General features: G+C 39.1%; 1 protein-coding gene across 6 annotated transcripts in view; it reads left to right on the top strand.

Moving 5' to 3' along the window:
* The window catches only part of Stk3 (serine/threonine kinase 3), a 280,384-nt gene that overhangs the window by 187,544 nt on the left and 79,055 nt on the right, over positions 1-13,785 (top strand). For all 6 annotated transcript variants that reach the window (NM_019635.2, NM_001357821.1, XM_030248670.1 and 3 more), the window contains one exon: positions 9,263-9,473. In NM_019635.2, the coding sequence (NP_062609.2) occupies positions 9,263-9,473 (211 nt within the window). The remainder of the gene's footprint in view (positions 1-9,262; positions 9,474-13,785) is intronic.

The following is a 13,785-nucleotide window of genomic DNA, read 5'->3' as shown; positions in this document are numbered from 1 at the left end:
GACAGGTGTGTCAAAGGCAGCAGGTATATATGCTGCTGGGCTGGTGTGCTTGCATTGAAGTAGAAGGACCGCCTACTAATAACAGCGAGAAGAGGGTTCTTAGTGCATAGTTTCAGGTACCACAAGTCTTAATAATACTGAGTGACTGGATTTATACTGTTTTGTAAGCTATAGTGTTTGTTTGTTTGTTGTTTATATTGTTTTACAAGCTTAGACATAGAAAAAGTGCTTAAGAACTGCTCTTTGAAGGAGAATAGTCTCTGTTTTCTCAGTAGTAAGCACAGGTGCGCTGAACACCGAATTAGTGAGACCAGATTTAGCTGTCTGTTAGTGGCCCTGCTGTGCATGGAAGCAGCAGACAAGGCTCTGTGTAACATGAATGGCAATGCCGTCCTTTCTTTATGTTAAGTGGGATTCCCTGATTTGTTCCATAGCGTCACTTCAGTCTCCCCTTGCTCTGGGGCAGTAATTGGAGTGGTTCCTCAGTAACTGGGGATGTTTAAGCAAATTTATAGTAGTACCTTTTGAATTTTTGCCTCTTCTAGCTGAACTAATTTCATATTTTTGATAGGATGTTAGTATGTCATTATCAATGAATTCAATGAATCCATGAACTAGTTACTTTTCTGTTGTTACAGTAAAATACCATGACCTAAAAAGTGACTGTGAATGAAAGTTTACTGTGAGTCATGTTCTAGGAGATAGCATAGTGACGAGATAGGCAGGGCTGTGGCAACCAGGACAGTCAGCTGCAGCTCCCATGTCATCACTCAGGAAGCAGAGACAGTGAAATGGAAATGATAGATTTATCCTACCAAGGCTCTCTGTGTCAACGTTCCATAACCTCCCCCAAACAGTGCTTCTAGCTGTGAGCTAGTGGGGGCCACTTCCTATTCAAACCATCACAGTACCAGAATCAGTTGTCCAGATACGAGGGAGGGAAATACTCCACGACCTTTGACTGCTCCACCTCAAGGACCTTGCACTATACAGGCCATGGTGATGTCATCAGCTCTTTTACCACACAAAAAATTAGTTTTTGATTCTTTCACTGGGTGTTAAAGTTGCAAGATCCATCACATCACTTTTGCTTATAAATAACTAGTAATATCTATACTATTTTTCTTCAATTTATTCAGACCCACTGTGATCCTGCAGGTACACACACACACACACACTTTTTAGAGTCAGTTTGGTCTCTTTAGGTCCAACATGTTGAAGTTATTTTTGAATCATTAAATTTGTTCAAAAGATTTTCAGATTACTGGTTTTCCCCTCATGATTTCTTTCAAATTTGGCTTGTAAAATTTCTGCTAATACTTAACCTGCTTTTGCATGGGCGTTAATTACCCTGATGGCTGACTCTCAATTCTGACCTTATTCCAGCCTCTTTTCAATCTTTTTCTCCAACTTACCTTTAGTTTCCTAGCACTCTTTTAACAAGTAGTTGATACAGACTCCAGGGTGTAAGACATTTCATCCGCTGTGGTGCGATCTCTTTATGGTATCATATTGACTTTTTAGTTTCCATTCTAGACAGAATTTTTCTGCTTTTACACCCTTCTGAGTTGAGAGGACTACTAATTGCCCTTAATTTTTACTCTATAGGCCAGAGGCAGCTTTCTGTGTGATGAGCCTAATTCTGAGCAGCAACAGCGCCCTTATTTCTTACTGTTCTCATTAGTATGTCCATTTGTTTATTATGTCTGCGCCTGTAAGCTATTAGCTAGATTTTGTCTCAGATCCTCTAGGACAGCTTTAAGGTTATTTCTGTCATTGTCTCAGGTGCTGCATTGAATGAGTCTCTAAGTATGAGGTTCGGCAGATCAAGTGGGTAATGTTAGACAGAAGGCAGAGCCAGTAGATGTCAGTTTTAAGGAGGCTTCTTTGTAAAGGAGTTTCCTGGCACTTAAGGAGATTATTAAATAAAGGTTAGACTATTTTAAGTAGGTTATCTACCAAAGGAGTTCCCTTTTCTCATTAGTGTTGCAAATACTTCCTAACACCTTTGTGTAAATATCTCAGAAATTAGTGAATTATGATAGGATATTTAGAAAATGTTAAGTTAGTAACTCTAACAGATGTAAAGATTCCTCATACAAAGTATCTAATTGTTTCTTAGACTGTTATAGCATAAGTCTGTCCCAGTGGTGGAGTAGATTTCCTAATATTGTTTTCAAATATTTGTATTCCATGTGGACCTTATGATTCATAAGCTGGATTATGATCAGTGCTCTGTTTTGCATTCCTGGCACATGATGGCTCTGACTGAAAATGCTGTTGTGTCCCTTACTGGAACTGGCTGCTCTGCAGTGGGGAAGCATCTGCTCTGCAGACCTTTCTCTAACAAGCATCAACATGTTTTTCTCCAGTGAGGACTGACAGAGTGGATGTAAGTCAAGTATAACAGAGGGACTATTATAAATAACTGTCATGCTCTAAAAGTGTAAGATACCAGCTCAGACTAACAGTGATCCAAAATACCAAAAAATAAGTCCAGAGTTAATGATTTTTAAGTTAAAAACAAAAAGTAATCCTTAAAAGCTTTCAGTGCCATTACCAAATTTATTAGTGTTTGAATTTTATAATTTCATATAAAATATTTATCTTTCCTTCTGTACTTTACTAATTACTATTCATGGCCCACTCATATTTGTGACTTGAGTGTTTGTGCTACTTTTAGAAAATGTTTCTAATGGGTGGATCTGGAGGATATCATCCTACGTGAGGTAACCCAATGACAAAAGAACACACATGCCATGCACTCACTGATAAGTGGATATTAGCCCAGAAGCTCAGAATCCTTCTTAGAAGGGGAAACAAAATACCCATGGAAGGAGTTACAAAGTTTGGAGCAGAGACTGAAGGCATGATGATCCAGAGACTGTTCCACTTGGGAATCCATCCCATAAACAACCATCAAACCCAGAAACTATGGCAGATTCTAACAACAGCTTGTTGACAGGACCCTGATATAGCTGTCTCCTGAGAAGCTCTGCTAGTGCCTGGCAAATATAGAAGTGGATGCTCACAGTCATCCATTGGATGGAGCACAGGGTCCCCAATGAAGGAGTTAGAGAAAATACCCAAGGAGCTGAAGGGGTTTGCAGCCCCATAGGAGGAACATCAATATGAACTAACCAGTACCCACAGAGCTCCCTGGGACTAAACTACCAATCAAAGAAAACACATGGTGGGACTTGTGGCTCTAGCTGCATATGTAGCAGAGGATGGCCTAGTCGGTCATCAATGGGAGGAGAGGCCCTTGGTCCTGTGAAGGTTCTGTGCCCCAGTATAGGGGAATGCCAGGGCCAGGAATGGGAGTGGGTGGGTTGGGAAGCAGGGGGAGGGTGGAGGGGATAGGGAATTTTTGGAGGGGAAACTAGGAAAGGGTATAACATTTGAAATGTAAATAAAGAAATTCTCTAATAAAAATATATATAACTAAAAATAAATAAAAAATGTTTCTGCTATATATTTATAAACTAGAATCTTTTATCAAAGTATATAAAATTAATATGTCACAGGAGCCTTCCTTTCTAAATTTAATCAGTGGTTTTATGATTTTATATCTAACTTTGTGATTTTGAAGATGTAAACGTCTCCTGTCCCATTATAAATTCAATACTAACAAAAACTATCTAGAGGGTAGGAATCCATTTATGCCAACCAGAAGTTCCCCTTTCTTGTCCCGCGTACTGACCATAGATAGCTATGCTGCTTATAATGGCAGCAATGTACAAAATGGCTCAACAATATACAAAAATATATTTAATGTTTGGGGAATAAACTGGTTGCATATACAACATACTATTACAGTAGTAGCTATTAAAAAGAAACTAGTGGAAAATTAACTTATCATATTCTCACTGAGATATACCAGAAAGCAGGAATCCCAGTTTCTGAAAATTTAAGAAAAGACTAAGTACATCAGTCTGCTAACTCTCATTTTCCTTGTCTGTTAACCCAGCAGACGAGACATGCCCAGCATGCCCAGCATGCCCAGCCTATAATAACAACTGAAACTGGGCTTACAAACACTACAGGTAACTGTAAAGCCTTATGTATTGGAGGTCAGGTCCAAGACTTGGTGTCAGATAAAAGTAGCTGTAATTCCTGCTCTTCTGCTCACTCATCATGTGACTCTCTCTGGATAAATCATAAATTTAATTGACCTTCAGAATCATCATTTGTGTAGGAGATATAAATACCCCATTGAGTTCATTGGGAAAAATGGCTGTAGCCTATAAAGTCTTCAGTATGTGCCTCTAGCTCATTGATAATAATAATTGCTATCATTACTAAATAGAAGATCCATAATAATTTAGTTAACAGCATTATTTCCCCTCACTTAATCACTTCAATAACATTTCTGCTTAGAATCGTAAGTTAAAAACAAATCCATTTTACATAAAACTTTTCTCTCTAACATCATATGATGTCAATGATGTTGTCCCTTAACTCTGCTTTGTCACTTTTTTTTTCTCTTTATCCATTGAAAAAGCAATGACAGAGCCAAACTAATCCTCTTTGTTCGTGTTAAATATGTTAGTTGTTAAATTACAATTTCAGAATGGCATAGATAATCTAGAACTTAAATATATACCTATTGCTTTATTTTTAATATTTAGTCATTTGTTTATTCTAAGCATTTTTTTCTCTCATATAATACGTCCCATCCCCAGTTCCCCTTCCCTCCAGACCTTCCATATTTCAGAGTGAGGGGTTTAGTGTTTATTCAGCAAACTTTGTTTTAAGAACAATACTTTATACCAGACATTAGGGATAGAAGTAGCACTAGTCTCAGATTTTAGAATCCAGTGGAGGACTTGGGTAAGTCAGGTATACAGACAGGGGAAGCGTGTTATGGTAAATGTATAGTCAGCACAGCAACAAGGTGTCATGGGTCCCTGAGTGTATGCTCAGAGAGGATTTGTCTGAGAGCAGTTCTCATGGAAAGGCTTGGACTGTGGAACATCCGCCCCAGCTGTGTCTATGTGTCTGTGCGTAACCTTCCGTCCATTGTGACTTAGTGCATTGAAGACAGAACCTCAAAGGTTCAAAACACTAAGTAAGGGAAACAGTCGTGCCCCAGTTTCATGTTTTTATATGTATTAACATACTGACCTGCCCTGTAAGTATGTGTAGTAAATGTTGTTAAAAGTTTAATGTTGCCTGGTGTGGTGGCGCACACCTTTAATCCCAGAACTTGGGAAGCAGAGGCAGGCAGGTTTCTGAGTTCAAGGTCAGCCTGGTCTACAGAGTGAGTTCCAGGACAGCCAGGGCTACACAGAGAAACCCTGTCTCCAAAAACCAAACCAAAACAAAAGTTTAATGTTTAAGAGAGGAAAGGTTTAGCTTCGGTCGGCTTCGGCTACTTCCGCGAGATGCCCTTCACTTACTAAAGCAGAGCTAAAGGCGCTGCTCTTGGGTTCTCAGTGCACTGTCAACACTTTGCTTATAGCACTTAAGAGAGTGTTTCCTAGTTTATTCTCACTTGTCAGGAGATTTTTCCCAAACCTCAAATTCTTTAGAAAACCGAAAGGAGCAAAACTATGTTGTATTCATCTCTGTATCTCCAATACTGGTGAACTGTTTCTTAAATTATAAATGTATAATAAATACCTGCTGAGTGAATTAGGAAATTAATGTGAATTGTTTGGTGTGAAACAATCATGTACCTACTAAGTCCTAGGTAATCATAGTAGCAGGGGTCTGAAGTTAAAAAGAATCTCTTGGCTTCATCAGACTTCCATTCTAGTTGCAGAGAAAGTCAGTTTCAACCTGTAAAGGGTAGAGGAGAAAACAGTGGAGTGGTGGAAGGTCCTAGAAAGCCTCTTTGAGAAGAGGACATCTGAGGAGTCACCAGGGAAGTAAATGAGCACACACTCTTACAGAACAGTCCAGTCTGGAAGATGAGCCGGTTTAAAGACTCACACGGGAACAGTCATAGAATTCTCAAGAGACAGCTAAGGAGGCCAGCATGGCTGGAGTTTGGTGAGCAAGAAGGAATGTGACAGGGGATGGAACTGACACACATTACAGGGACAGCTCACTTTTCACCATGATAAAGATTTTGTATGAGAAGCCAAGTGCGGAGTTTGCAGCAATAGAGTATGGTGATGAGATCTATCTTTTCAACAGCTCAGTCTTCCTGACATTTGAGGGACTGAAAAGGCAATGCAAACAGGGAACGCACGAGGCTGCTGTAACTTAGGGAACGATGCTGCTCAGACCCGTGTAAATGCAATGATTTCTTTGGACTCTGGGAGTAAAAATTGGAAAGTAAGTTTGATGAGATAGCTCAGTGAGGGCGGCACTTGCTTCTAAGCTTGATGACCTCGGTTTGAACCTCATGACCATAGAGCGAAAGGAGAGAAGCCACTCCTGTAAACTGTCATCTAGTTTCCACACACACGGGTGAGCTTGCACACAGATCAGCACACAGATGCACGTGCACTCACACAGATATACAAAACAAATAAATGTGATTTTAAAAAGGAATTGGATAAATAAACTCTTAACATTGTGAGTCTGCATGTCTGACCTGAGCATTCATGGAGTCAAATGGAACTGTAAATACAATACATATATACAGTACTATAAATACAGTGCACCGTGCAACACTGTAAATACAGTACACACACGTGGAACTATAAATACAATACATACATACAATACCATAAATATAGCACATGTATAAAGTACTGTAAATACAGTGCAGATGTGGAATTATAAATACAGTACACACATGCAGTATTCTAAATACAGTGCACACATGTGGTGCATGCAGTACTGTAAATACTACGGTGCACAGTGCAGTGCTGTAAATAAAATGTGCACATGTGATTTGTACATAAGGTATACACATGTAGCACTGTAAATAAGGTACAGGTATGTGGTGGGATAAATGCTATGAAATTAAAGGATGCATTGCTAAACTCTAGTTCTTTGTTTAAACAGGTAACTTAGAGTAATCTTACTTTCTAAGGACCTAGCCTTTTTTTTCAGATATAAAAAGAGGGATTAAATTTTTTTCCTATTGTAAAATTCCATGATGTTATAATTTCATGAAAGGGAAAATTCAATTCTTCCTGTGCTTTCATGCAAGGAGAAACAAGTGGACTCAGCAGCGCATGACTTTCTGTCTGTTATTATGCATAAGGCAAAGGATAAGCGCTCCAAGTAGCCAATCATTCATTGAAGTGTGCTGAATGTTGTAAATCCTACTGGTTTGAAAAATAAAATAACTTAAGAAAGCTGATTAGCCACAGAGGTAAAAGTCCCTTCAATCTAGTTAACTGTATAGAGGATGTATATTAGTTACTCTTCTCATGTCTGGAAAAAAGCAATTTAAAGAATCAAGGGGCATTTTGGCTTCAAATTCAAGGGTACAGTCCACCAGGCAGGAACTTGAGGTGACTGGTCATGCTGCATCCACAGTCGGCAAACCAAGAGTGACAAAGGCTGCTGCTCAGAGCAGCCAGCTCTCATGTCAGTTAACCTCATCAGAGTAATCCCTCAGAGGCAGGGCTGTAGATTGCTCTAATCCAAGTACTATCTCACAGGGTGTCTTCTAGGTGAGTCTCCATCCTGTCAAAGTTGACAATCTATAATCACCATCACAGAGGGAGGGCATTTTGTGTTGAGAAGACATGGCCAGAGAAGGAGTTGTAATAAGCATTGGGGATTGTGGTGAAGGTTCAGGTAAGATCACCTTGTCTTGTGGAGGACATATGAACAGTTAGAAACTAGAAAAATAGCAAAGTAAGGAAAATAGGAATAGCAGAAAGGACATGGAAATACAGACAAGAAGCAGGACTCAGCAAAGCTTCTTCAGTAGAGTATTGTGATACAAGTAGTATTCAAGAATGACTAATCCAGAGTGAAATCACCTTGTTCCTCCGTGTGGTTTGCAGACAGTTTTCACAGCTTTGTCATATTAAGATAGGTTCGGAGTTTAAATGTTTGTGGAAGATCTTATACCTGGTAGCCACTTGAGTTAGGAGGAGTTTTGGAAAGTTGGAGTGTTCACTCAAGTGTACTACATGCACTAACCAAGGTCACAAATGGGCAAGAGGCTCAGTAGCCATGAGAAGGGGAAAAGAAGACGTGACGCTGGAAGAAATTTGTTTTTGTTTTTGTTTTCCCTAAAGAACCTGAAGTATGTGCCTTCACATTTATATTACATGGCTTATTTCTTCCATAAAACACTTAAAATTGCTAAAATCAGAACAAGAAAAAGGATAAATTGGACTTCTTTTAAGTGAAAACCTATTGTGTCAAAAGATACCATCAAGAGAGTGAAAATTCAATTCACAGGAAAAGAAAAAAAGTATTTGCAAATCATATCTCCAGTAAAAGGTTGATATTCAGATTGTATAATTATAGAACTCAGACAGCTCTGCAACAACAAGCAAGCTGATTCAAACTGGGCAAAGGAGGCTAGCCTGGGCTACACAGCAAAACTGAAGCAAAAAAGCCATAAGAGAAAGAGAAGGACAAAGGTTTCAATAAACACTTTTCCAAAAAAGATATATAAGTGAGCTATTAAATATGTGAAACTTTGCTCAGTATCACTACTATTTAAGACTATAAATCAAACAAGAGTGGTACTGCTTAATACCCTTTTGGATCACCATCTTTAAAAATCAAAAATAATAAACATTGGTGAGAAAATGGAGAAATTAGAGTCCAAGGTACTGCTGGTAGGAATATAAAATTATACAGATGCTGTGGAAAACAATTCAATGATTCATCAACTAAACAGAGTTAGCTTGTGTACATACACACGGCCTAATCCATATTGCAGCACAGTGTATCTTCGAATTTCACTCCCCTTTTAATGGTGAAATATTTGCTGTATGTATATAGCATATCTTGCTTTTTGCTTTCATTTTCAAGTAAATACCTAGATTGTTAGTACCTTTTGACTGGTGTAATGCTGCTGTGGACACTGGTGTACTTGTGTCTGTTTGAATCCCTGCTTTTAACACTGTTTAACATTGTAATGATAAAGAGTACTGTTTACTCATTAGAAAAAGCATGCACACATCCTTACTAAAAACTGAGATATCAGCTATCTTCAAGAGGTCTTTGAAATAATATACTTACCCAGAATTCTAGTTGCAAGGAATTCTAGAAAACACCCTGTTTGTCTTACAGGATGTGCAACAGAAAGGGACCCCAGAGACTGGTGTCAGTGGCTTTTCAATGCACTCAACCACAGTAAAAAGTACTCATAATGATATTTTGCCTGCAGGATGAAGATGAGCTGGATTCACACACTATGGTGAAGACGAGTTCAGAAAGCGTGGGCACAATGCGGGCCACCAGCACGATGAGTGAAGGAGCCCAGACGATGATTGAACATAACAGCACCATGTTAGAGTCGGACCTGGGGACCATGGTTATAAACAGTGAAGAAGAGGAGGAAGAGGAAGAGGAGGAGGAGGAGGACGGAACTATGAAAAGTATGGAGCCCTTTCTCTCTGAATGGTGCTTTTCTCTTTTGAAAGTGTACTCACGAAAACCAGGATAAATTCTGTTTCTTTTTAGAAACAAATATGGGAATTTTTGGTTTGGGGATTATTTGACAGCAAATGTCAAAACCTTTAAAAAAATAAATAAACCTTTAACATGTATGTAGCACTTAACAATACATCTTTATCTTAGGGTTATGGAACTTTTTTTCTGTTGCAAGCTACAAGCCCATAATTTAATTTGTGAAATATTTTAGGAAGAGGATAGTGTTTCTAACATTTACTTTTCCAATTAAAAAGAAAACTTAAAATTTTGTTCCAATAAATACAACATAATATTATTGCACACTGTCTAAATTATCAGTTAGACCACAGAGAGAGAAGTGCAAACTGGAGATGAAACCCTAGGAAGGCTCCCAGAAAGGAGGCTCAGTTCCTGCACTTACTGCTGCTCTGATTAGAGCAGCATTCAGCCTGAGTTGCTTCAGGCTGACCTGACTGTTGGATATTCGCCCTGACCTGTGTTGCTTACAGAATGAAGTTGAAATTCCTTTTGTAGACTGATCTCAACTCTGACCCACAGTCATCAGTACAGGACATGGTGTTTCTGAGAGGAGAAAGCACATTGACCATCTCAGCAGCTATTGACTGTTCTCTTCCTTTCTCTACTAGTGTGGTCCTATGTGGTAGGTTACATTCTACTGCATACCAGTTTCCAAGAGACAGAGAGGCAGGGACTACCTGACCTCTGCTATGATAAGGACACAGTAGGAGTACGCAGCTCATGTCACGTCTCCTGGCTGGGACTTTATTAGGTTAACTTGAAGTGATAACTATATCTCAGTGTGTTTAAATCAATTAGATATTATTAGAAGAAATAGAAGTTATGTCTAGATATTTTAAGAGCTATTTATCATTTTATTTATGTGCATATGTGGGGCCTGAGTGTCTGTCTGTGTACTGTGTGCATGCAGGAGCCTGCAGATGTCAGGATGTGACAGATCCCCTAGAGCTAAAGTTACAGTTGTTTCTGAGCCCCCTTGTGGGTGCTAGGAACTGCATTCATGTCTCCTGTAGAAGCAGCAAGTGGCCCTAACTACTGGGCCTTCTCTGCAGCCCCAAGTCTAGACATTTTAAACACAGAGGTATTTAAGCAAAAAATATGGATGTTACCAAAACTAATGGGCAGGCTGGAGGAGGCTGTGTAGGAAGACTTGCCTCAGGAGAGTGTGTATAGCCACTGCTGCTGTCGCAGTGTCGTCCTGACTACAGTAGAGTTGTGTTTATCCTAAACACCTATGGGATGCTGAGTAGATACCAGGGTACTTCAGTAAAGATCTTGAGCTCTTCTGGGCCATGCTTTCTAGAAAGAACAACTAAAGGATATGACCTCTGTTTTATTTGCCCTTTTGTGAAATAGTACACTTTACCCAGAATTCTAATTGCAAGGAATTCTAGAAAATACAATGTTCGTCTTACAGGATGTGCAACAGAAAGGTACCCCAGAGACTGGTGTCAGTGGCTTTTTAATGTTACTCAAACACTGTGTTGAATAATCAATTCCTTTCATCTAGAGGTTTCTCGTTGTATGTTATAGAGCCTGGGCCTCAGCCTTGGCCTGCTCAGCATTTTTAGTAAATGAATCTTTTAGTTTTAATTGGATAAAACTTTGAAATGGGTGGGTATTAAAATTGCAAATGCCATGCAATGAGCAAAATGAAGAACATTCTAAAATAGAATCAGGATCTTAAAAGATTTCCATGTATTGGAGCAGTTAAATTGATTTGCAAGATAAACTGGGCACTGTGTTCAAATCACTAACTTCACAATTGTACACCATGGCAGTTGTCCTACAGAGACTCTGGGTCTGCAGGACAAAGCAAGGCCTAACTGTTTCTGATTAAAACAAAAAGAAAAAAGAAGAAAGAAAGAAAGAAAGAAAGAAAGAAAGAAAGAAAGAAAGAAAGAAAGAAAGAGAGAGAGAGAGAGAGAGAGAGAGAGAGAAAGAGAGAAAGAGAGAAAGAGAGAAAGAGAGAAAGAGAAAAAGAAAGAAAAGAAAAGAAAAGAAAAGAAAAGAAAAGAAAAGAAAAGATAAAAAACACCTGATGCTCCATGTCTTAGGGTTTCTATTCTGCACAAACATCATGACCTAGAAGCAAGTTGGGAAGGAAAGGGTTTATTCAGCTTACACTTCCACATTGCTGTTCATCACCAAAGGAAGTCAGGACTGGAACTCAAGCAGCTCAGGAAGCAGGAGCTGATGCAGAGGCCATGGAGGGATGTTTCTTACTGGCTTGTTCAGCCTGCTCTCTTATAGAACCTAAGACTACCAGCCCAGAGATGGTCCCACCCACAAGAGGCCTTTCCCCCTTGATCACTAATTGAGAAAATGCCCCACAGCTGGGTCTCATGGAAGCATTTCTCCAACTGAAGCTCCTTTCTCTGTGGTAACTCCAGCTGTGTCAAGTTGACAGAAAACTAGCCAGTACACTGCAGAAGCTGTGAGATGCAGCCAGGCATAATAACCCCTGTTTAGAACAACTCCAGACTCATCTCAACCACCAGTGCTCATCAGGACTGTTAGGGCTAGCATGGAGCTGGGGTATTTAACAAGTGCAGCAGCACTCACAGCTCACTGAGCAGAGGTAGCACGCAGTACATTAGAAATACGTGGAAAACAGTTGACCAAGATTAGATGTTATAGTACTTGCTTATATTAACCTTTCATGGCTTATTCAATTGATATATTCTGAGTTTAATAATTTTAAGTGATATATGTTTAAATACTTTTTTTAATATTCTTATATATCTGATATATGGGCATTTATATATCAAAAACTTATTTTGGACTCTCACCCACACATACACATACATATACACAATTTTATCTAATTACTGAAAGAAAGCATCTGCAGTTCTGCTTGACATTTGGGAGAAATGATAACATTGACTGAGAAAGGGTTTACAAGAAAGACCAAGAAGGAGAGCCTGACTGTGGCTCTGTTCCACAGTTCCCTTTTGTCCCTAGACAGTACTGTGAAGGGTGGGCTGTACAAGCACCCATTTTTTAAATTTCTTTTATTAGATATTTTCTTTATTTACATTTTAAATGCTATCCCAAAAGTTCCCTATACCCTCCCCATGCCTTGCTCCCCTACCCACCCACGCCTGCTTCTTGGCCCTGGCATTCCCCGGTACTGGGGCATATAAAGTTTGCAAGACCAAAGGACCACTCTTCCCAAAGATGGCCGACTAGGCCATCTTCTGCTACATATGCAGTTAGAGACACAAGCTCTCGGGGTACTGGTTAGTTCATATTGTTGTTCCACCTATAGGGTTGCAGGCCCCTTCAGCTCCTTGGATACTTTCTCTATCTCCTCCATTGGGGGCCCTGCCAAGCACCCATTTATGTCCCATTCTTTGTTTACTTTTCTTTCCATGTCTGACACATAAACTTTGCCTTCTTCTCTTACTTAAAAATCTATCTTAGAGGATTTGACAAAATCCAGCACCCATTCATGACTAAAGTCTTGGAAGGATCAGGAATTCAAGGCCCATACCTAAAAATAATAAAAGCAATATACAGAAAACCAGTAGCCAACATCAAACTAAATGGAGAGAAACTTGAAGCAATCCCACTAAAATAAGGGACGAGACAAGGCTGTCCACTTTCTCCCTTCCTATTCAATATAGTTCTTGAAGTCCTATCCAGAGAAATTAGACAACAAACAGAGATCAAGGGGATATAAATTGGAAAGGAAGAAGTCAAAATATCACTATTTGCAGATGATATGATAGTATATATAAGTGACCCTAAAAATTCCACCAGAGAACTCCTAAAACTGATAATCAACTTCAGTGCAGTAGCTGGATATAAAATTAACTCAAACAAATCAGTGGCCTTCCTCTACACAAAGGATAAACAGGCTGAGAAAGAAATTAAGGAAACAACACCCTTCAAAATAGTCACAACTAATATAAAATACCTTGGTGTGACTCTAAGGAAGTGAAAGATCTGTATGATAAGAACTTCAAATCTCTGAAGAAAAAAATCAAAGAAGATCTCAGAAGATGGAAAGATCTCCCATGCTCATGGATTGGCAGGGTTAATATAGTAAAAATGGCTATCTTGCCATAAGCAATCTGGAGATTCAATGCAATCCCAATCAAAATTCCAACTCAATTATTCACAGAGTTAGAAAGGGCAATTTTCAAATTCATCTGGAATAACAAAAAACCTAGGATAGCAAAAACTATTCTCAACAATAAAAAAACCTCTAGTGAAATCACCATGCATGAACTC

This window comes from Mus musculus, chromosome 15, assembly GCF_000001635.26.
Source record: "Mus musculus strain C57BL/6J chromosome 15, GRCm38.p6 C57BL/6J".
Taxonomy (NCBI): Eukaryota; Metazoa; Chordata; class Mammalia; order Rodentia; family Muridae; genus Mus; species Mus musculus.
This window is presented reverse-complemented; position numbering and strand designations above follow the sequence as displayed.